At 36.3% G+C, this 21,400-nt stretch overlaps 2 protein-coding genes across 2 annotated transcripts; both read right to left on the reverse strand.

Annotated features, from left to right (window-relative positions):
- Positions 1-1,450: 1,450 nt before the first annotated feature.
- Positions 1,451-17,394, reverse strand: LOC113766857 (probable leucine-rich repeat receptor-like protein kinase At1g35710). The gene is made up of 5 exons (XM_027311020.1): positions 17,161-17,394; positions 5,395-5,494; positions 5,223-5,276; positions 2,015-5,101; positions 1,451-1,830 (listed from the first exon to the last, which is right to left on the reverse strand). The coding sequence occupies exons 1-5, from the start codon at positions 17,392-17,394 to the stop codon at positions 1,451-1,453; spliced, it is 3,855 nt and encodes a 1,284-aa protein (XP_027166821.1).
- Positions 17,395-18,414: 1,020 nt separating this feature from the next.
- On the reverse strand, positions 18,415-21,134 carry LOC113766867 (MDIS1-interacting receptor like kinase 2-like). The gene is made up of 3 exons (XM_027311032.1): positions 20,800-21,134; positions 19,685-20,680; positions 18,415-18,664 (listed from the first exon to the last, which is right to left on the reverse strand). Exons 1-3 carry the CDS (start codon positions 21,132-21,134, stop codon positions 18,415-18,417), a joined length of 1,581 nt encoding a protein of 526 aa, XP_027166833.1.
- Positions 21,135-21,400: the final 266 nt, after the last annotated feature.

The following is a 21,400-nucleotide window of genomic DNA, read 5'->3' on the forward strand; positions in this document are numbered from 1 at the left end:
AAAGCTGTGCATCGAACTGGAGCAAGGTTAAGCTGAAGCTTTGTAACAAGGAGCTGTGGAGACAAATCGAACAGCAGAGCCCTGCGGATATTAAGATGGCAACAGTACTGGAAGACATCTCTAAGTTACAGAGTTTGTTTTGCATGTGCTCTTTTGGCTTGTGTAGACAAGAACATATGTTAGTTAGCAAAAAATTAAGTTATGATGCTTTAGGCGTTATTGTTGATGAGGAAAGACTGTTTCCTCAGTGTTCTTAGAACACTTCTTGTATAGCTTCTCTCAAGCCGTTGCTCGTATATGTACTCTTTCTCATTAAAGCAATGAAAATCTCCTATCGTTTCGAAAAAAAAAATAAAGAGCTAGCCAAAAAACCTCATCCTCTAGTTCCTCATTCCTATTATCTCTAGGAAATTCCACAATTAAGTGACTATATATGACATTTAATAAAATTAACTTTCTTTAATATTTTACCAAAAAACACATAAATATCTTAATAAGTACATACATATAGTGAGTTAAAAACATTAGTCCCAGTATTACTCTCTTTATTTGAAACAAGACATTCATAACTAATGAAACATGTTAGCCAATAAGTAAACATAGTAAAAAAATGATGAATTGTTGTGACACTTCTTTTTTTTCTCCTATAGTTTTCCTTTCAAATTTCTGTTTTTTGACATGTAGATCCAATTACTTCCCTGCAACTGTTGGAGGTCATCCGCCTACAGTTACAGCTTCTCCCAATTATGAACCTTATGCATTCAATACTTAGAAAAAAAAAAAAAAGACATCATCCTAGTCTTAGTTGTTGGAGTCTCTTATGCTGTCACATACTAACATGTGAGAATGATAAGTATTAAAAAATTTAGTTGGAACAAAAGACTATATACACTCAAACCAGGTCCAGTGCACAACTAAAGACTATATATATGTCGCATTATAATCGTTGCTATATTTGCTTTTCTGAAACACACAACAGAAGAGTTTAATAATTTTCTTAATTAGAAGTTTATGCAAATACCACTTTCCTTAACTAGAAGATAATTTGGTTTTATTGATCATACATCCAAATAAATTTTTCTATATAAGCATTAGCTATATCATAGCTCCAGCATTATGCCTTTCCTGATGCACAAAACTCTTCTAAACTTCTCTATCACGGGCGAAGTACCCCGATGCTTTCTTTTGTGGATGATGCCGAAGCCTGGCTCAAAATGTTCAAAGTATTAGATCCAAATATTAGAAGATTTGCAGTTATGCTCACCAAGTTTTGAAATATGAAATTCATTCCAAGTAACACTCTGAATATAAGTTCACCTTTGCTTTGACACTTGCATTTCTATACTTTTTGACGAGAGATCGAAGTAAAATTTACCCCAAATTTACAGCTGCAAACAACAAAATTTGGAATTTTGGATAGAGGATAGGAAAGATACATACACAGAGAAGCTCAAACATTTGTTATTTCAAGGTCCAGAAGTTGTCCAATTGTAACCATTGGGAATACGTTGACTTGAGAAGGTATTTCTTTCGACAGCTGGACACACACTTGCTTCATTGTCGGCCTCAATTGAGGATTGGGTTCTATACATGACAAGGCCAGCTTTGCCACCAAGGTCACTTGTTTTGACTCTTGCTTACTCGGAGATAAAAGTCGAGGATCCACAATATCTTTCAGCAGTATATCATATACTGTTGAAGTGGATGTTGATGCCGACAATGTTGACAATATGAAATCACCTGGATGCTTGCCCATGATCACTTCTAAAGCTAATACTCCAAAACTATAAACATCACATTTTTCATTTACTTCCATGGTATAAGCAAGTTCTGCAATTCACAAAAAAAAAAAAATCACTTCAGTCTATGGTGCAGATGAATCCCTTTGGAGTATTGAATCATAATCCAAAAGCATAAATTGCTTTGCTCATGCTAGCATTATGTAATTATGGATTAGTTGAAAAAGAGAAGGTAAAGAGACAAGTTAGATTTCTTTGAGCAAAGAAGAGTATACCTGGAGCAGCATATCCATATGTTCCAGCAAATGATGTCCAATGAGATGAATCAGGCCCCAAGATTCTTGCAGTTCCAAAGTCAGAAATATGGGCTTGATACTCAGAGTCTAACAGAATATTTTTGCTAGATATATCTCGATGAATAATGGAAGGTGAACAATTCTGATGCATATAAGATAATGCATTTGCCACATCTTTAACAATGTTTACCCTCTTGATCCAGTCGAACATGGCCGCTTTTTCATCATTGCTCAACAAGTGCAGCAAGCTTCCCCCTACCAAGAATTCATAAACCAAGAAAGTGTGTTGTGCATGTGAACAGAATCCGTACAGCTTCACGATGTTGCGATGCCTTGTATTTGTTAACGCACGGATTTCATTGGTGAAATCTTTTGGCCTCCTCAAGGCACTACCATCCGTTTCATGAAGTTTCTTGACAGCAACCACTTGACCACTTGGCAACTCTGCTTTAAAGACACTTCCAAATCCTCCCACTCCGATGCAATACTTGGGGTCAAAATTTTCTATTGCATCAATGATGTTCTCATAGACCATTTTCCCATCAAAACTCCAGACAGAGAACATATTTCTAGTAAATTCCTGAGGCTTATTCTCCAAGCTTCTCATATGTGACCTTGCACGAATGAAGATGCCCACAACCACGACCAAAAGAAATATGGTTGCTGCTAGTATTGGAGCAACAACTAGAAAGATCATTCTTTTAGTTGTCCTTCTACTAGTGTTCTTTTGAGTTGATTGAGAGCATGGTTTCAATCCAACAACATTGCCACATAAACCTTTATTGTTTCTCAGGGAATCGAATGGAGCATTTTGAAATGCACTAATGTTGGGAAGAGGACCTTCCAATTGATTGTAGGATATATCAATGGAAATCAAACTGAAGCAATGATCAAAGCTTTTTGGGATGAAACCTGATATCCTATTATACGAAAGATTCATCGTCTCAATGCTTTTCATCTCACCTAGCTCTGGTGGCAATTTGGAGTCCAACATGTTTTGGCTGAGATCCAGAGTTGCAAGTGAGGGAAGATTTCCGATTTGAGAAGGAATACTATCGATGAGTGCATTTTGGCTCAAGTTTAAATCCAGCAACTGTGTGCAATTGCCTATTTGTTCTGGAATTGAGCCACTAAGATTATTGGCCGACAAACTAAGATTTAAAAGTCTAGACATCCGACCAATTTCTGATGGTATGTTGCCTGAGAGACTGTTGTTGTGCAGCTTAAGCTCAAGCAACAAAGTCAACTTCCCCAAACTTCTAGGGATCTTTCCATGCAAGTGATTTGAAGAGAGATGAAGTTTTTGCAGACGAGGTACCTCTCCAAGCCCAGCTGGTATTCTGCCCGAAAGATTATTGTTGGAGATCCTCAACTCTGTCAAAGTCAGATAGCCACTCCAATTCCAAGACAACTGACCAAAAAACATATTATTTCTTAAATTAATATAATCTGCATATGGATAGATGCCAAATTCTTCAGAGACATTTCCTGACAGTTGGTTGTCAGCGACATTGATAACTCGTAAACTAGAACAGTTTTTCAAGCTCCTTGGTATAGCACCGACAAAGTTATTTTCAAATACTGTGAACCACGTCAGTGAGCTACCAATGCAAATATTTTCGGGTAAATGGCCGGCAAAATTATTTTGAGACAGCCCTAGCTCATTTAAATGTGTAAGATTGTTGAATCCATCAGGCAGAGCACCACTTAGCTGGTTTTGGAAAATATCAATATAAGCTAGTAGCTTAAATGTTCCCAATTCGGGAGGGATAGCCCCATATAAGTTGTTTTGAGAAAGTCGCAAGTCAATGAGATTGGTTAAATTTCCTATGGCAGAAGGAATCTGTCCGGAAAGATAATTTTGGAAAAGATACAGCAGAGTCAAGTCACTTAAGTTTCCAATAGAAAGAGGAATCGGACCTGTGAGGGGGTTGTTGGCTAGAGAGAGTTTAGTAAGAGATCTGAGCTCCCCAATCTCTTCTGGAATGGGACCTGATAGCTGGTTCCAAGAAAGATCTAAATCATTTAGCTTTGTCAAGTTTCCAGTTTCTTTGGGAATAGGCCCAGAAAGATTATTTTGGAATAGATGCAGTAGAGTCAAGCCACTTAAGTTTCCAAAAGAAAGAGGAATCGGACCTGTGAGCGTGTTGCTAGCTAAAGTAAGTATAGTAAGAGATCTAAGTTTCCCAATCTCTTCTAGAATGGGTCCTGATAGCTGGTTCCCAAAAAGATCTAATTCCTTTAGTTTTGTCAAGTTCCCAATTTCTTTGGGAATAGGCCCTGAAAGATAATTTTGGAAAAGATACAGCAGAGTCAAGCCACTTAAGTTTCCAATAGACAGAGGAATCCTACCTGTTAGTGTACTGTTAGCTAAAGAGAGCTTCGTCAGAGATTTCAGCTTCCCAATCTCTTCTGGAATGGATCCCGAAAGTTTGTTGGTTCCTAGATCTAGCTCGGCCAGGTTGGTCAGATTGCCAATAGAAGTAGGGATTGATCCATTGAATGAGTTATCGGAAAGGTACAAGAACCTAAGATTGGTAAGTTGGCTGATTTCAATAGGAATAGCACCAGACAATTGATTTGACCAGAAGTCAAGATAGGTTAGTCTGGAAAGGTTCCCAATGTTGGATGGTATGGTCCCACGGAGTGCATTTTGAGAAAGATCAATTGTAGTTAGATGGGGTAGAGACAAGAAATTGAGATGATCTAGTGTACCTTTGATGCCAGAACTAGTGATGTTAATCACCGATACTCGTCCAGCTTTGTTGCATCGAACTCCATCCCATGCCCTGCAAGGATTTGCAGAAGATGACCAGGATGACAACTTAGATTGGTTATAATTGTCAAGACTGGCTTTCCATGTTAAAAGAGCTTTCCCTTCACTTCCAGTACTTGATGCTGCATGCATTTGATCATTAGCAGCATTAATTCCAGAACTTGAGAGTAAGTGAAGGATGGCCAAGCACACAGAAACTAAATTAACTGGACGGATGGAATAATTCAAGATTGACATATTTGCTGGATATCTGCCACAATGAAATTCTTGAGAAAACTTTTGCTGTAAAGCTGATAGCCATTGTCGCAATTGTGCAGGAATTTATAGAGTCGAAGATCCAAGAAAACAATTCTGACTGGAGGTGACTGAAATCGTCTGTCTGTCGTTATCATCATCAATCCATGTTCTCACCTTTCTTGCAAAAGTCCATGTTCTCACCTATCATGTAAAAGTCCATGTTCTCACCTGTCATGCAAAAGTTCATGTTCTTACATATCGTGCAAAAGTCCGGTTTGATAATTTACTTGACATAGATGCAGAACACCTACACGAAAGTCCATGTTATAAACCTGTTTGCATCTACATAAGACAGTTTCTTTCCCCGCATATGACGTCCATGTAATAAGCTTTTGTACTAAACCTTGAGGGTCCATCTCATATAAAATTCTAAGAATATCAACCACCTAGAATTTCATAAACATTATCGTTAAAAATTTAAAGCTTTGGGAAAAAATTGCTGTACCAAGAATTCAAAGTTCACAACATACAGGAGCAGATGACGAGGGCTGCAATAATTTCAGGGGTCCTTTTTATTTTTAAATATTTCCGCACAAAAAAATTTTCCAAACCTTTTTTTTTTTCATTGTTTTGCTAGTTTTGGTAATCTTATATGCATCCCATCTCAGTATTTTAATTCAGCTCCAATCCCTAGTCATGTGGTCGGCCAAAACAAAAAAAGATTTCGCTGTAAGTACAATATTTCAAAATTATCAGATGGTTGATTTATTGCACTAAAAATTATATACTCCTAGGTATTATAACTCTCAAAGCAACACAATAACTTGTGAAAATCAAAGACAATCAATATGTCTAAAGTATGACAAAATTAACTGATCTGGACGTGCACTTTCTTCCTGTAGTATATGTTATTAACTTTCTTCCTTTGGTTACTTTATGAGCAAACTTTTCAAAAAGTTTAATCTTCTAACTACCATCATAGTCATATTTTATAGCAATACTCGTTTTTCTGATGTAGAGTTTTTGATTTATGGAGGCTGTCACTTTCATTTTTCTTATTCTTAATATCTCTTTGATTTCTTCAAAATTATTTTGCTAAGATCCACTTGATGCCAAAGGAAGCATTGATATGTTTGTTTAGTTTTGAACAAGCAAAAAGCTGTGTGGTCCCAAAGGCACGTGAGGCTTATGATAGTAGTAGCTCTTTGGATCAATTGGAATCCATATTTCAAACCGGTTTATTGGACACTATTGCTAGTCTTTTGTCCGTGTGTGTGTGTGTGTGTTTGTTTGTTTAATATTAGTAGACTTTGGGCTAGTCTTTTGCGTGTGTGTGCGTGTTTTTTTTTTAAATATTAGTAGACGTTCGGTGGCAAATTGCCATCAGCCAGGTTTTCCACATGGAAAGAGGCTATGGCGGGGAAAAAATTGCCAACTCTAGTTTGGAACATTCAAGAGCTAGAATTAATTTAATTCTATTGTCATTAAATTGCATATGGCACTTCATTTCTTTTACATTTTTTTAAATTGTAAAAGAGATTGAGTGGTGCCAACTGACGAGCACGGGATATATATTCAATAATAGAGCTCAATTCACAGTCAAATTTTAAATTTATAATTTCCTAAATACCCTAAACTTTACTGTAAGTATACAAATCATGAGCGAATATAAGATATTAAAGGTCGATCACATGAGAAAGAGTACACAACTATCGGTACCACTAAAACTTTTCTATTATTTAGACGATCAACAAATTGAAAGAAATAAAATTAAGCTAAAATGTGCATGAAAATTAACAAATGAAAGATTTTGAAATCATGATACTACTCTTGTAAAGCAATTTTCCGTATCATTGAGTGCTACTACATTTGCTAACTATGGTGTAATTGTCTTATGCATGTCAAACCTACTCTTGTAGTGAATTAACTATACCTATAACTAATTTATACCTATTCTCATGACTATGAAACTAGCCAAAGGTTCATTAGTTTCTATTAAATTATATGGAACAAGCCACCAAAACCACAAAAGTGCATCCCTACTCGCATGAGTGTACTTCCTAGGTTTAACATTTCCATGAACTAGTATCAAATTCTAATTTTTATTCCAAATCTAACATCTTGAGATGACCACAATCAATGGCCAATTAATCATGATTATAAGAACAAAAATGCTAAATAACTTGTTAAAAATAATAACATCAAATAACCCAAGAAATATCACAAACAATCCATAGATAATTCAACCAAAATCCAAGACATGAATGATAGGGTGTAATTTGTTATTAATTTCCCCTTTATCCTTGACAAATATTGTTTTAACTGTCAGATTCTATTTATATTTGATATTTAGACCTAATTATAGGAGGTGGAGCGGAAAAATGCTAAAAAAGGTGAATTTCTTGAAGTTCTGCTGTCAAGTCCAGATTCTTGGGATTGTGTGCACGTGGGAAGCTTCCAAAAAAAATTGACAAATCGGATTCCAAGTTGTGCTGAACCAATTCTTTCCCTTTTGTTGACTAATAGTTTACTAGTATTAGGAAACAAGAACAAGAAGCATGGGAATATCGGTGGTTGCCTTATTTTTTTCTTCTTTCTTATTCGGTTAGGAAACTGACTAGTATATATACTAGTCACATAGGTTTTCATTGAGGCTGGTTGGCCGCAAGATAGAAGCAAGTCGTCTTCTTCGTTCCCTTACTTTTTCATTCGAACAAATATCACATCGTTTTAGGGGAAAAGATTGATGTCAATGAATTCAACTTATTCGCATGAAAATTTCTCTAAGAGACGTGGCTAAGTTTCCAATTTAGTCAAAGATTAACTCAACAACACAGTCCTAAACATCTGTGAGATCGAACTAATCTCAATTTGTTCCTTCAATTTATTAATATTTGCGCATTCTCTATTTTAATTTCTCAAATTATTTCGTTAACTGAATGTCAAGGGTTCGATATTCTCTAATAATCTATTGCCAAATTAATCAACTAAATCCGTAATTATTTAGTCGATTAATATTAGTGGTAACTAGCATTTACACAGATTAGGAAAACATGCAGTCTAATTTAAATAACCCTCTTAGTGTGTTATTGATTAGGGTTAGACTTTTCTAATTCTTAATGCAATTAGAAAATTAAACCCTATGGTCGTACCTAGGATTATTTCCTGGTTAGGGTTGATCAATGGTTGTACCTTGGTTATCAATAAATTAAGGAAAAGTTGGTCATCAGAGCTTATTAACGACTATAACCGACCTGTTAATGAATTGAGCGAACCATCTTTGCATCAATGATCGAATGAATGGACTGTGTTTAAGAGGTTGTATCTTTGGCTAGAGTTTGTCTACCTTCGATTTAATTCCTGCTTACTTTCGCGAATTGTTTTATTAAATGGTTGTTTATTTATTTTTGTTTCCAATTTTATAAAAATCCCCCTTATTCTGTACTCTAAAAGAAACAAATTCTCCCCAATCCCTATGGATTTGGCCCTACTCACTGCTATATAGAAAATTTATATTTTTTTGTTGAGTAGGTTTTTATTATTGCACAGGTTCGACACCTATCAATTTTTGGCTCCGTTGTCGGGGGACTAGCGTTGGTTTATTTGTTTTTTTTCTAAGTTTATTTTAATTTAATTTATTTTGTTTCTTGGTATTTTTGCTCATTTATGTCTCATTCTTCTCGTACAGGAAATTTGGTGTATATTCCTGAAATAGAGAAGACAACATGTAAGTTAAAAAAGGAGACCAGAGATTCTGAAGAGGAGGAAATTACCTTGGCCAACAATCGGACATTAAGGGAGTTGGCTGCTCCTGACTTAACTTAGTAGCCACTATGCATTACTAATCTAAACTTAAATGAAAATACTCATTTTGAAATAAAATCTGGATTAATTTACCTCTTGCCTTCTTTCCATAGTCTTTCAAATGAGGATCCTTACAAGCATCTACAAGAATTTGATATAGTATGCTCAAGTATGAAGCCTCCTGGGATTACTGAAGAACAAATAAAGTTGAGGGCATTTCCTTTTTCTCTTAAGAACTCGGCGAAAGATTGGCTATCTACCAGCAAGTAGTATCACAACTTGGGTGCAACTGAAGAAGAAGTTCTTGGAGAAGTATCTCCCTGCCTCCCGAGCTACAAGTTTGAGGAAGGAAATTTGTGGTATAAAGTAGCAGCCGGGGGAGACCTTATATGAGTGCAAGGAAAGATTCAACAAACTGTGCACGAGAGGCCCACAACATTAGATAAGTGAACAATTATTAACTCAATATTGTTAAGAAAGTCTTTATTTGTCTGACAGGAATATTATTGACGCTGCGAGTGGTGGAGAAAATGGCGAACAAAACTCCTGGAGAGCTTGGGAGTTGATTGAGAGAATGATGGAGAATCCATAACAATTTGGCTCTCGAGATAATCTTCCCACTTGTCGAGTGAACGAGGTAGAACTTCTATTCATTCAACAGCAGCTATCTAAACTGACTTCTTTTGTTCGACAATTGGCTGTAGGGAACATGCAACAAGTCAAGATGTGTGGAATCTGCACCAATATAGGACACTCCACTGATATGTGCCAATGCTCCAAGATGAAAATGCTGAACAAGCCAACATGACTGACAACATGCCCACCCCACGGAGGCAATATGATCCATACTCCAACACCTACAATCCTAGTTAGAGGGATCACCTGAACTTTAGCTATGGTAGGAACCGACAACAAAACTTTGGTCAAAATAGACAATAAGGGTTCCAACCCCAATACCAGCCAAAGTCTCAACCTCCATCTTCTAATTCAGAAAGCTCTTTGGAAGATATGGTCAAGAGTCTAGCCATGAGTATTGAGGTCAAGCATACAAATTTGAAAAACCAAGTGAGTCAGATGGCAATAGCAATTAACCGCCTGGAGTCTCACATTTTTGAAAAGTTGTTGTCTTAACCTGAAGCTAACCCAATGAATGTAAGTGCCATGACCCTCAAGAGTGGGAAGAAGGTTGAAAGACCTAAGTAAGTGGTTCCTAAGGATAAAAGCGAAGAGCACATTTAGCAAGAACTAAAGGAAGAAGAAGGGGCAAATACAAACCCTAAGGAGGTAATTTCTGATTCTATATTAAGAATAAATCTAATACTCCACCTTTTCCTAACAAGCTGGAGAAACCAAGTAAATCAGACAAGGAGAAGGAGATATTGGAGATGTTCAAAAAGGTCGAAATAAATATTCCTCTATTTGATGCAATCAAACAAGTGCCTAGATATGCCAGATTTTTTAAGGATTTATGCGTCAATAGGAGGAAGTTAAGGGGAGATAAGAGAGTAGTGGTGGGGGAGAATGTGTCTGCGGTGCTACGAAGGAAACTCCCACCCAAGTGTAGGGATCCAGGTATGTTCACTATCCCCTGTGATATACGAAACACTAAAATTAGAAATGTCATGCTAGATTTAGGAGTATCTATAAATGTAATGCCAAAGGCCCTTCATACTTCTCTAAATTTAGGACCACTAAAAGAAACTGACGTTATAATTCAATTAGCTAATCGTACTAACGCTTATCCTGAGAGGCTAATTGAAGATGTTCTAGTACAAGTCAATGAATTAGTATTTCCTGCTAATTTCTATGTTTTAGATATGAGTGATGAACACTTCTCAAATCCATCCCTTATTTTGTTAGGTCAGCCCTTTTTAAGAACTGCTAGTATCAAAATTGACGTTAATAAAGGTTGACTAACAATGGAATTTGATGGGGACGTTGTTCAATTTAATATCTTTGATGCGTTGAAGTACCCACATGAGTCTAATTCCATTTTTTTGGTCAGTGTGATTGATCATGTAATGCAGGAAGTGTTTGAACTTAATGGTAGGGATGAGCTAGAAGTGGCCCTGACCAAACACCTCGACTTTGGAACAACTTGTGATGTGGAGTTGAATCATGAGTTGTAGTGTGTGGTTGGGGCATTGCAATCACTGATATCTACTGCAGTAAGGTATGGGCTTACTTCTATTTTTGTGCTTGGGACTCACCAAAAGTTATTACCTTCTGTTTTGTAGGCACCTGAGGTGGAGTTAAAGCTTTTGCCGAACCATTTCAAGTAAGCATATTTGGGTAATGAGAAGACATTACCTGTGATAATCTCTGCAAAATTATCACCTAGTCAAGAAGATAAGCTGATCCGGGTGCTTAAGGACCACAAGGAAGCCATCGAATGGATCATTGTTGATATAAAAGGAATCAGTCCATCCGTGTATATGCATTGGATTAGGCTAGAAGATGATGCGACACCTATCAAGCAACCTCAAAGAAGACTGTCAAGCAACCTGTCAAGATGATGCGACACCTGTCAAGCAACCTCAAAGAAGACTGAACCCAATGATGATAGAGGTAGTGAAAAAAGAGATACTTAAACTCCTGGATGTGGGCAGAATTTTTGCCATCTCCAATAGCCAGTAGGTGAGTCCAATTCAAGTGATTCCCAAGAAGACAGGAGTGACGGTGGAGGCGAACCACAAAGGAGAGCTAGTCCTAATTCATAGGGTAGGGAAAAAGAATTTCACGCTCTTCCTTTTGGGAAGGGAGGATTAGGAAAATCCTATTGATTGCAGCTTTCTCCAGACCCCTCAGAAAGACAAGAAAAAAATGGCTCTGCCAGTGTGGGCTAAATAAATCAATGGAAAGTCTTGGTTCTATTGAAAATGCCAGTGAAGGTGATGAGCCGAATATAAAAGATAGGACTAAAAACATTCAGAGTTGGGGGGCCAGTGCATTGATTATTGTAAGCTAAATGCAGTAACCAAAAAAGATCACTTTGCCCTCCCCTTTATAGATCAAATGATAGAAACCTGACATGCTTATTATTGCTTTCTAGATTGTTTTTCAGGTTACTTCCAAATAGCAATACGCCATAAGATCAGGAGAAGACAACATTTACATGCCCGCTTGGACCTTTGCTTATCGAAGGATGTCTTTTGGGTAATGTAACGCTTCTGTCACATTTCAAAGATGCATGGTGAGTATCTTCCCTGAGTATGTAGAAAAGATAATAGAGGTGTTCATGGATGATTTTAGTATATATGGAGAGAACTTTGATGATTGCCTAAATAATTTGACTTTAATTTTGAAAAGATGCATCAAAATTAACCTAGTGCTCAATTAGGAGAAGTGTCATTTAATGGTTGAGCACGGAATAGTTTTAGATCATGTCGTGTCATTTAAGGGCATAGAAGCTGATAAAGCTAAGATAGATCTTGTGTCTTCTTGACCTTACCTCGGAAGTGTGCTTTTTTTGAGACACGCAGGTTTTTATTGAAGATTTATCAAAGATTTCTCCAAAATTGGGGCACCATTGTTCAGGCTCCTAGAAATGGATGTGGCAATTGTTTTCGATGATGAGTACAAGCAAGCATTTAATAGGTTAAAGGAACTCTTGAGCTCTCCATCCTTTATTCAACCTCCAAACTGGGATCCCCTATTTGAGATTATGTGTGACGCCAATGCTTATGCAATGGGGGTGGTGTTGGGTCAGAGAGTGGGAAAAGTTGTTTACGCAATTTATTATGCTTCAAGAGTTTTGAATGGAGCTCAACTCAACTACTCCATTACAAAAAAAGAGTTTCTAGCTATCATTTTTACTTTAGAAAAATTTAGGCCTTATTTGTTAAGAGTTAAAGTAATTATTTATTCTAACCATGCAGCGTTGCAATATTTACTGACAAAAAAGGATGCCAAACAAAGGCTGACTAGATGGATTCTACTCCTACAAGAGTTCGACCTGAAAATAAAAGGCAAGAAGAGAGCAGAAAACTTGGTGGCTGATCATTTGCGTTGCATACCGGTCATTGAGGAGGATCTTCCATTAAGGGAGTCATTTCCTGAAGAACAACTATTTTTGGTTAATTCACCCCTTCCTTGGTATACAGATATTGTTAACTATTTAGTCACAGACAAATTTCCTGCAGGATGGCCTAAGGCGAAAAGAGATCAATTGAAAAGTGATGCTAGACATTACATTTGGAATAATCCTTTCCTTTGGAAGCAAGGTGCCGATCAAGTGATCAGAAGATGCATAAGTGAAAGTGAGTTTCATTCCGTATTAATATTTTGTCACTCTTTTGCATGTGGATGTCATTTTGGACTGAAGAGAATGGTTCATAAGGTGCTAGAAAGTGGTTTCTATTGATCGACTCTTTTCAAAGATGCCTACATGTTTTGTAAGTTTTGCGATAGGTGTCAAAGAGTAAGGAATCTTTCTCGTAAAGATCAAAGCCACAAATTTCCATGTTTTTTATTGAAATTTTTTATGTTTGGAGCATTGATTTCATGGGCCCTTTTCCTTCTTCTTTTGATTTCTTATATATATTACTTATAGTCGATTATGTTTCTAAATGGGTAGAAGCAAAAGCCACATGAACTAATGATTCTAAAGTGATTATAGATTTTGTGAAGTCTAATATTTTTGTCTGCTTTGAAATACCAAGAGCGATTGTAAGTGATAAGGAAAAAGCACTTTTGTAATAAAACGATTGCTGCAGTGCTCAAGAAATATGGTGTCCTTTATAAGGTTTCAACATCCTACCATTCTCAAACAAATGGCCAAGCAGAGGTTTCGAACAAAGAAATCAAATTGATTTTGGAGAAGGTGGTCCGCCCAGATAAGAAGGATTGGAGTGTGCGACTAGAAGATGATTGTGGGCTTACAGGACGGCTTACAAGATACCCATTGGAATGTCTCCTTATAGGTTAGTATTTGGAAAGCCATGCCATCTTCCAGTCAACTTTGAACACAAGGCATTTTGGGCAGTCAAGCAATGTAACATGGATATTGAGGAGGGTGGAGTTCATAGGAAATTGCAGTTGCAAGAGTTAAAGGAAATTAGGAATGAAAATTATGAGAATGTTTTGATTTATAAGGAGAAAAACAAGATTTTCGTTCGCCGGTTCTGTCTTGATTTGGAGTGAGTTGAGATGTGATTTGTCTTGAAAAGATGGGGGTCGTGGGGGAGATGGGTGGCATATTTCGATTTACACTCCCGGGGCCCATTCGTGCACCAGTTCGTCATCCCTCTACATGTACGGGCCCCTCATCTGCTTCTGGAGTTGCCAATGACTAGGTTGGACTGTCTACTTCTGCGCCTCCTCTACTATCGTCTTTTGATGCTGAGTGGTGACATCTCTGAGCATAGGTCCACCATATGGATGAGAGGATGACCAATATTGCAAGTCAAGTCACCCAGATGTTGCAGAATTTGGCAACCTACTTCCACCATGTGGGCTTTACGCCACCCTTCCTTCTTATTCCATAGTTGTCCGAAACCCTTCTCCACGTTGCTTAGGAAAGTTTCGCTGTCCATCTCTTTTATTTGTTTTATTGCTTCCATTGAGGATAATGTCTACTTTAGGTGTGTGGGAGGGAGCTGTAGCACAGCTGGTCCTGGTCCTTTTCAGTGTTTTAAATTTCTTTTTGTTATTTGTAAGTATTGTTGTGACTATTTGGAATTGATAATGGTTAATTGACTTCAATTTTTCTATTACCAAGTTTTATTGATGAGAGTGTATCAAGTGTGATATGGTTAAGTTTGACGATGTCTCTTTGGTGAATACCTAAAATCTAATGACTTTTGCGACTTTTAGTTAACTCTTTTAGGCATTGTGAATATTTGCTTGGCATTTTTCTTGTGAATTGGTTCAATTATTAATCCTAATTCTCCATGTTTGAGGAAATAAAGTAGGCTCGTATAATTTTGTGCAATCTCTAATGATTGTTGATTGTTTGTGAATATGGTGGGCTATACCACGCTGGTTATCACTGCCTAGTAACTTGAGGTTTTCACCAAAAGTGTCAATATTAGTGTCAAAAAGTAGTGATATACATGAGTATGTGGTATAGCGATGAGAGTTGAGTAACCGGGCTCTTTCATTTAACAGATGTTGGAGTTCGTGTCAAAAGACTTTAATGGTTAAAGACTAAGCCTCGATTGAAAAAAAAAATGTGGAAAGTGAGTAAGTATATAGTTGACTATGTCAGCCTAGCGATCCATGGGTCTAATGTTGAGATTTTGGTTAATAATTGAACTATTTGCTGATGAATGTTGGTCAGATATTCTCTCTTCTTAGATTAGTTAACCATAAGTGGAAGGAGTCCATGGTTTTAGGAGCTAACCTGAGGAATATTTCTTGGACTTTTACCATTTATATTTGATATGTGTTTTAATGGTACTTTGGCATAGATAATTGGAATGATAACCATTGTTGGGTTAAATTGCTGAAGTGTCGATTCTCATGCTTGAGGGCTAGCATGGTTTAGGAGTGGGAAAAATTGATAGGGTGTAATTTGTTATTATATTTATGGTTAATTTCCCCTTTATCCTTGCCAAATATTGTTTTAATTGTCGGATTCTACTTATATTTGGTATTTGGACCTAATTATAGGAGGTGGGACGGAAAAATGCTAAAAAGGGCGATTTTCTTGAAGTCATGCTATCAAGCCCAGATTCTCGGGATTGTGTGCACATGGGAAGCTTCCAAAAAAAATTGACAAATCTGATTCCAAGTTGTGCTGAACCAATACTTTCCCTTTTGTTGACTAGTAGTTTACTAGTATTAGGAAACAAGAACAAGAAGCATGGGCATATCGGTGGTTGCCTTACTTTTTTCTTCTTTCTTATTCGGTTAGGAAACTGACTAGTATATATACTAGTCACATAGGTTTTCATTGAGGCTGGTTGGCCGCAAGACAGAAGCAAGTCACCTTCTTTGTTCCCTTACTTTTTCATTCGAACAAATGTCACATCGTTTCAAGGAAAAAGATTGATGTTAATTAATTCAATTTATTCACGTGAAAATTTCTCTATGAGACGTGGCTAAGTTTCTAATCTAATCAAAAATCAACTCAACGACGTAGTCCTGAACATCTATGAGATTGAACTAATCTCAAATTGTTCCTTCAACTTATTAATATTTGTGCATTCTCTATTGTAATTTCTCGAGATTATTTCGTTAACTGAATGTCAAGGGCCCGATATCCAAAGTGACCTAATAATCTATTGCCAAATTAATCAACTAAATCCGTAATTATTTAGTCAATTAATATTAGTGGTAACTAGCGTTTACACACGTTAGGGAAATGTGCAATCTAATTTAAATAACCCTCTTAGTATGTTATTAATTAGGGTTAGACTTTTCTAATTCTTAATGCAATTAGGAAATTAAATCCTTTGGTCGTATCTAGGATTATTTCCTGGTTAGGGGTAATCAATGGTCGTACCTTGGTTATCAATAAACTACGAAAAATTTGGTCATCAGAGCTTGTTGACGACTATAATTGACCTGTTAATGAATTGAGCAAACCATCTTTGCATCAATGATCGGATGAATGGATTGTGTCTAAGTGGTTGTATCTTTGGCTAGAGTTTGTCTACCTTCGATTTAATTCTTGCTTACTTTCGTGAATTTTTTTTTTAACTGGATGTATATTTATTTTTGTTTCCAAATTTTATAAAAATCCCCCTTACTCTGTACTCTAAAAGAAACAAATTATCCCCAGTTCTTGTGGATTCGACTCTACTCACTGCTATATAGAAAATTTATATTTTTTGTTGAGTAGGTTTTTATTGTTGTATAGGCTCAACACCTGTTAATGAAACTTTAACAAAACGTAAAGCAAATGAAAGAAAAATCCAATATTGTATTATAGGCAAACATTAGAATACAAATACAAGAAATCAAGAGTTAGAGAAAAGAACCCTTGTGACATGAACTTTCAAACTTTCTATAGGAAATTACCCGCAGGATAACTAATATAAACGAAACGAATAATCTTGGCAGCAGAAAAGATGAACAACTAGTGCGGCATGAGGAAGAAATGAAGCATGGAAAAGTTTCGAGAGGCAAACTCTCTAATTCTTTATTTCTTCCATCTTCTGATGCATACAAATCAGCAATACAAGTAGTAGTATTTATAGACTAGCTAGTTCCCTAAATAATTAGACACAAGTTCCAAGTTGGTAAAGGAAACCGATTACAATTTGGATTGAAACTACTAATCACCAACTACCAACAAATGCTATTACCAAAAAATATAGGAAACTACTAAATAACATAAAACTTTGATTAATTCCTACATTGCCTCCCTTAAATCAAAGTCTTCAGATTTCGCCATGTCGAGCATCTTCTTGAACTTCATGAACATCTCCAACTTGAGCGATTTTGTCAAAATGTTAGCTACATGATCTTCACTTTTACAATAATCAATGACAATCTCTTGATCTTGAACCAACTCACGAATAAAATGATACTTGATGTCAATATGTTTGTTGTGCCCATGAACAACTGGATTTTTTGTCAACTTAATAGCAGACATACTATCACAAAATATTTTGGTAGTACCATCTTGCTTGTGTTGTAAAAATTCAAGCATTCTCCTCAACCAAAGTGCTTGAGTAGCACTACTCGTAGCCACCATATATTCTGCTTCTACTGTGAACAACGCAACCACCTATTGTTTCTTGGAAGACCAAGAAAATACACCAGATCCCAAATAAAATGCATAACCAGAAGTGTTCCTCCTTTGTATTCACTACATGCAACTGGACTTGAGTGTTGAGATAGTGGAATGCCTTATAATCCAATTGTCTATTCCTCTCTAATTCTTTAATTGCATCGCTTGACGATTCTGTACCTGCACCGGATTCCATGTGTCTTGTTTTAACAATATCCCAAATTCTAATAGCTTTGAAAAAATTCTCCATTATCATTCTCCAAATCTCAAAATTGTTTTTACCATCAAAAATAAAAACACCACAACGTGGTAAATAATACGGATCCATACTTCAAGTATTTAATCTCCACTCAATTAGGACCAATTTAGAGTCCAAATTATCAAAAGCAAATCTCCTATTCTTGTACCCCAACTTTGTGAACAAGTCCCAGGATCAAAACCTAGAGCTCTGATACCACTTGTTAGCACACAAAAAATTGCGCGTGCACAACCGAAGCAATTTTGACACATATAAAAATATGTGGGAAGAGAAGGAGAATAAATACACAACAATAACTCAATAATTTATTAACCTAAAACTCAATAATAAAAAATATCAAGTCGTAACATTTCACTCACGACAACTCATAAATCTCAATTATGAAACTTTCTCTCAAACCTAATTTCAAGAGTCAACTCAACTTTTCAAATAATAACCTACTAGATTGGTAGTATTTATAAACTCCAAAAATTTCTAAAACAAATGCAATTGTAAACCAAAACTTACTTGGAGACTGACTTGAGATTTCCTAATTTAATGTGGAAACTAAACAAATATGACACCAAAAAGAATTAGGAAACTAAATCAAAAAATGCTTGGTTTAATTTCTTTCATTGCCTCTCTTAAACCAAGCTCTTGATGTTGTTATCTCGAATGCCATCATGAGCTTGAATCTCCATGAACAATTTAGTCACAATATAACCAACATTCAACCCCAACTTATAATTGGTCTTCAATTTCATCTTCATATGCGGTAATGGACGAAATTTGTACTTTTCAAACAATTTCTTAGCTTGATCACTCTTGTCGAAAAAGTCAAACATGTTCACCCATACTCCATCCAATGCTCCATAATTCAATTCATCCATGTCACTAATAAAATCACCATACTTTTATGTTGATTGATTCACATTGACAACTTTATCAATCTTAACAATGACACAATTTTTAACTAAATCGTCCACATCATAATTGATTTAAACCAATTCTATCTTATGATTTTTCTCTTCAAAAAATTCATCAAACTTGATAAAATCAATAATTTCTATGGTGTCATGGTCTTCAATCACAGCTTCAATTTCATCAATAAACTTGGCTTCTTTTCACTCCTTTCTTGTGTGTCTTTGTAGTATGGCAATCTACCTATTTATAGAGAACATTACTTGGTCAAAAAACCAAATAACAATTGGAACTCAATACTAATTCCTAGACTTATACAGAATAGGAAGTAATATCTAAATCCTAAACCAAATAGGAGTTTCCTTGACTACTACTTCAAGTAACTAAAATCCATTAGGAAACTAGTTACTTCCCACACCAAATAGGGATCTTGACTAAAAGAAATTACGCCAATTTCCTAACAGACGGTATGAAATCACCTGGATGCTTGCCTATTATCACTTCAAAAGCTAATACTCCAAAACTATAAACATCATATTTTTCATTTACTTCCAAGGTATATGCGAGTTCTGCAATTCACAAAATCAATAATCACTTCATACTATGGCGCAGATGATCATATCTATGTAACAAGGGATTAGATTATGGAATCATATTAGAAAACAAAATTGCTCTGCTCATGTTAGCTTTATATTACTATGGATTAGTTGAAAAAGAGAAGGTAAAAAGACAATTTAGATTTGTTTGAGCAAACAAGAATATACTTGAAGCAGCATATCCAAAAGTTCCAGCGAATGAAGTCCAATTAGATGAATCAGGCCTCAAGATTCTTGCAGTGCCAAAGTCAGAAATATGAGCTTGATACTTGGAATCCAACAAAAATTTTTGCTACATATATCTCGATGAATAATAGAAGGCGAACAAGATTGATGCATGTAATATAATGCATTTGCCACATCTTTAACAATGTCTACCCTCTTGATGCAATCTAACCTGGCTGCTGTTTTATCACTGCTCAAAAAGTGCAGCAAGTTTCCCCCTTCCAAGAATTCATAAACTAAGAAGGTGTATTGTGCATGTGAACAGAATCCATACAGCTTCACGAAGTTGCGATGCCTTATATTTGTTAGTGCACGGATCTCATTGGCAAATTCTTTTGGCCTCCTCAAGGTGCCACCATCCGTTCCATGAAGTTTCTTGACAGCAACCACTTGACCATTTGGCAACTCTGCTCTAAATACACTTCCAAATTCTCCTGCTCCGATGCAATACTTGGGGGCAAAATTCTCTATTGCATCAATGATGTTCTCATTGACCATTTTCCCATCAAAGCTACAGACAGAGAACATATTTCTGGTAAATTCCCAAGGCTTATTCTCCACACTTCTCGTATGTGACCTTGCACGAATGAAGATGCCAACAACCATGGTCAAAAGAAACATGGTTGCTAGTATTGGAGCAACAATGAGAAAGATCATTCTTTTAGTTGGCCTTCTACTAGTCTTCTTTTCAGTTGATTGAGAGCAAGGATTCAATCCAGCAACATTGCCGCATAAACCTTTATTGTTTCTCAGGGAATCAAATGGAGCTTTTTGACATGCACTAGTGTTCGGAAGAGGACCTTCCAATTGATTGTAGGATATATCAACGGAAATCAAATTGAAGCAATGATCAAAGCTTTTTGGGATGAAACCTGATATCCTATTATGCGAAAGATTCATTGTCTCAATGCTTTTCATCTCACCTAACTCTGGTGGCAATTTGGAGTCCAGCATGTTTTGGCTGAGATCCAGAGTTGCAAATGAGGGAAGATTTCCTGTTTGAGAAGGAATACTATCGATGAGTGCATTTTGGCTCAAGTTTAAATCCAGCAACTGGGTGCAATTGCCTATTTGTTCTGGAATTGAGCCACTAAGATTATTGGTCGACAAACTAAGATTTAAAAGTATAAACATCTGACCAATTTCTGATGGTATATTGCCTGAGAGGCTGTTGTTGTGCAGCTTAAGCGAAAGCAACAAAGTCAACTTCCCCTAACTTCTTGGAATCTTCCCATGTAAGTGATTTGAAGAGAGAGAGAGTTTTGCAGACGAGATAGCTCTCCAAACCCAGTTGGTATTCTACTCGAAAGATTAATGTTCGAGATCCCCAATACTGTCAAAGTCAGATAGCCACTCCAATTCCATGACAATTGACCAAAAAATTCATTATTGCTTAAATTAATGAATTCCACATCTGGATAGACGCCAAATTCTTCAGAGATACTTCCTGATAGTTGGTTGTCAGCAACATTGATAACTCGTAAACTAGAACAGTTTTTCAAGCTCCTTGGCATGGCACCCCCAAAGTTATTTTCAGATACTACAAATCTTGTCAGAGATCTACCAATGCAAATATTTTGCGGTAAATGACCAGTAAGATAGTATTCGTTCAGCATTAGCATATTTAAATGTGTAAGATTGTTGAATCCATCTGGAAAAGCACTACTTAGCTGGTTTTGGAAAATACTAATAAAAGCTAGTAACTTCAATTTTCCCATTTCATGAGGGATATCCCCATGTAAGTTATTCTGAGAAAGATCCAAGTAATTGAGTTTGGTTTCATTTCCTATGGCCGAAGTGTTGGATCTTTAATCCAATATTGGACTTATATGTGAATAATTATGTGTTGCAAACTGTCAATTAAGGTTAACCCCAATTAAAGTGATCA

This window comes from Coffea eugenioides, chromosome 1 (genome assembly GCF_003713205.1).
Source record: "Coffea eugenioides isolate CCC68of chromosome 1, Ceug_1.0, whole genome shotgun sequence".
Taxonomy (NCBI): Eukaryota; Viridiplantae; Streptophyta; class Magnoliopsida; order Gentianales; family Rubiaceae; genus Coffea; species Coffea eugenioides.

Coding starts and splice junctions, on each gene's coding strand:
- LOC113766857 (XM_027311020.1), bottom strand. CDS start 17,394: ATGTCTGCTATTAAGTTGACAAAAAATCCAGTTGTTCATGGGCACAAC. Junction 5,102..5,222: donor CATGGACTTTTGCAAGAAAG/GTGAGAACATGG, acceptor AATGGCTATCAG/CTTTACAGCAAAAGTTTTCT. Junction 1,831..2,014: donor ATATGGATATGCTGCTCCAG/GTATACTCTTCT, acceptor TGTGAATTGCAG/AACTTGCTTATACCATGGAA.
- LOC113766867 (XM_027311032.1), bottom strand. CDS start 21,134: ATGCTAATGCTGAACGAATACTATCTTACTGGTCATTTACCGCAAAAT. Junction 20,681..20,799: donor TCGAGTAGAATACCAACTGG/GTTTGGAGAGCT, acceptor GCACAACAACAG/CCTCTCAGGCAATATACCAT. Junction 18,665..19,684: donor AGTGATAAAACAGCAGCCAG/GTTAGATTGCAT, acceptor TGATTTTATTAG/TGACATGGATGAATTGAATT.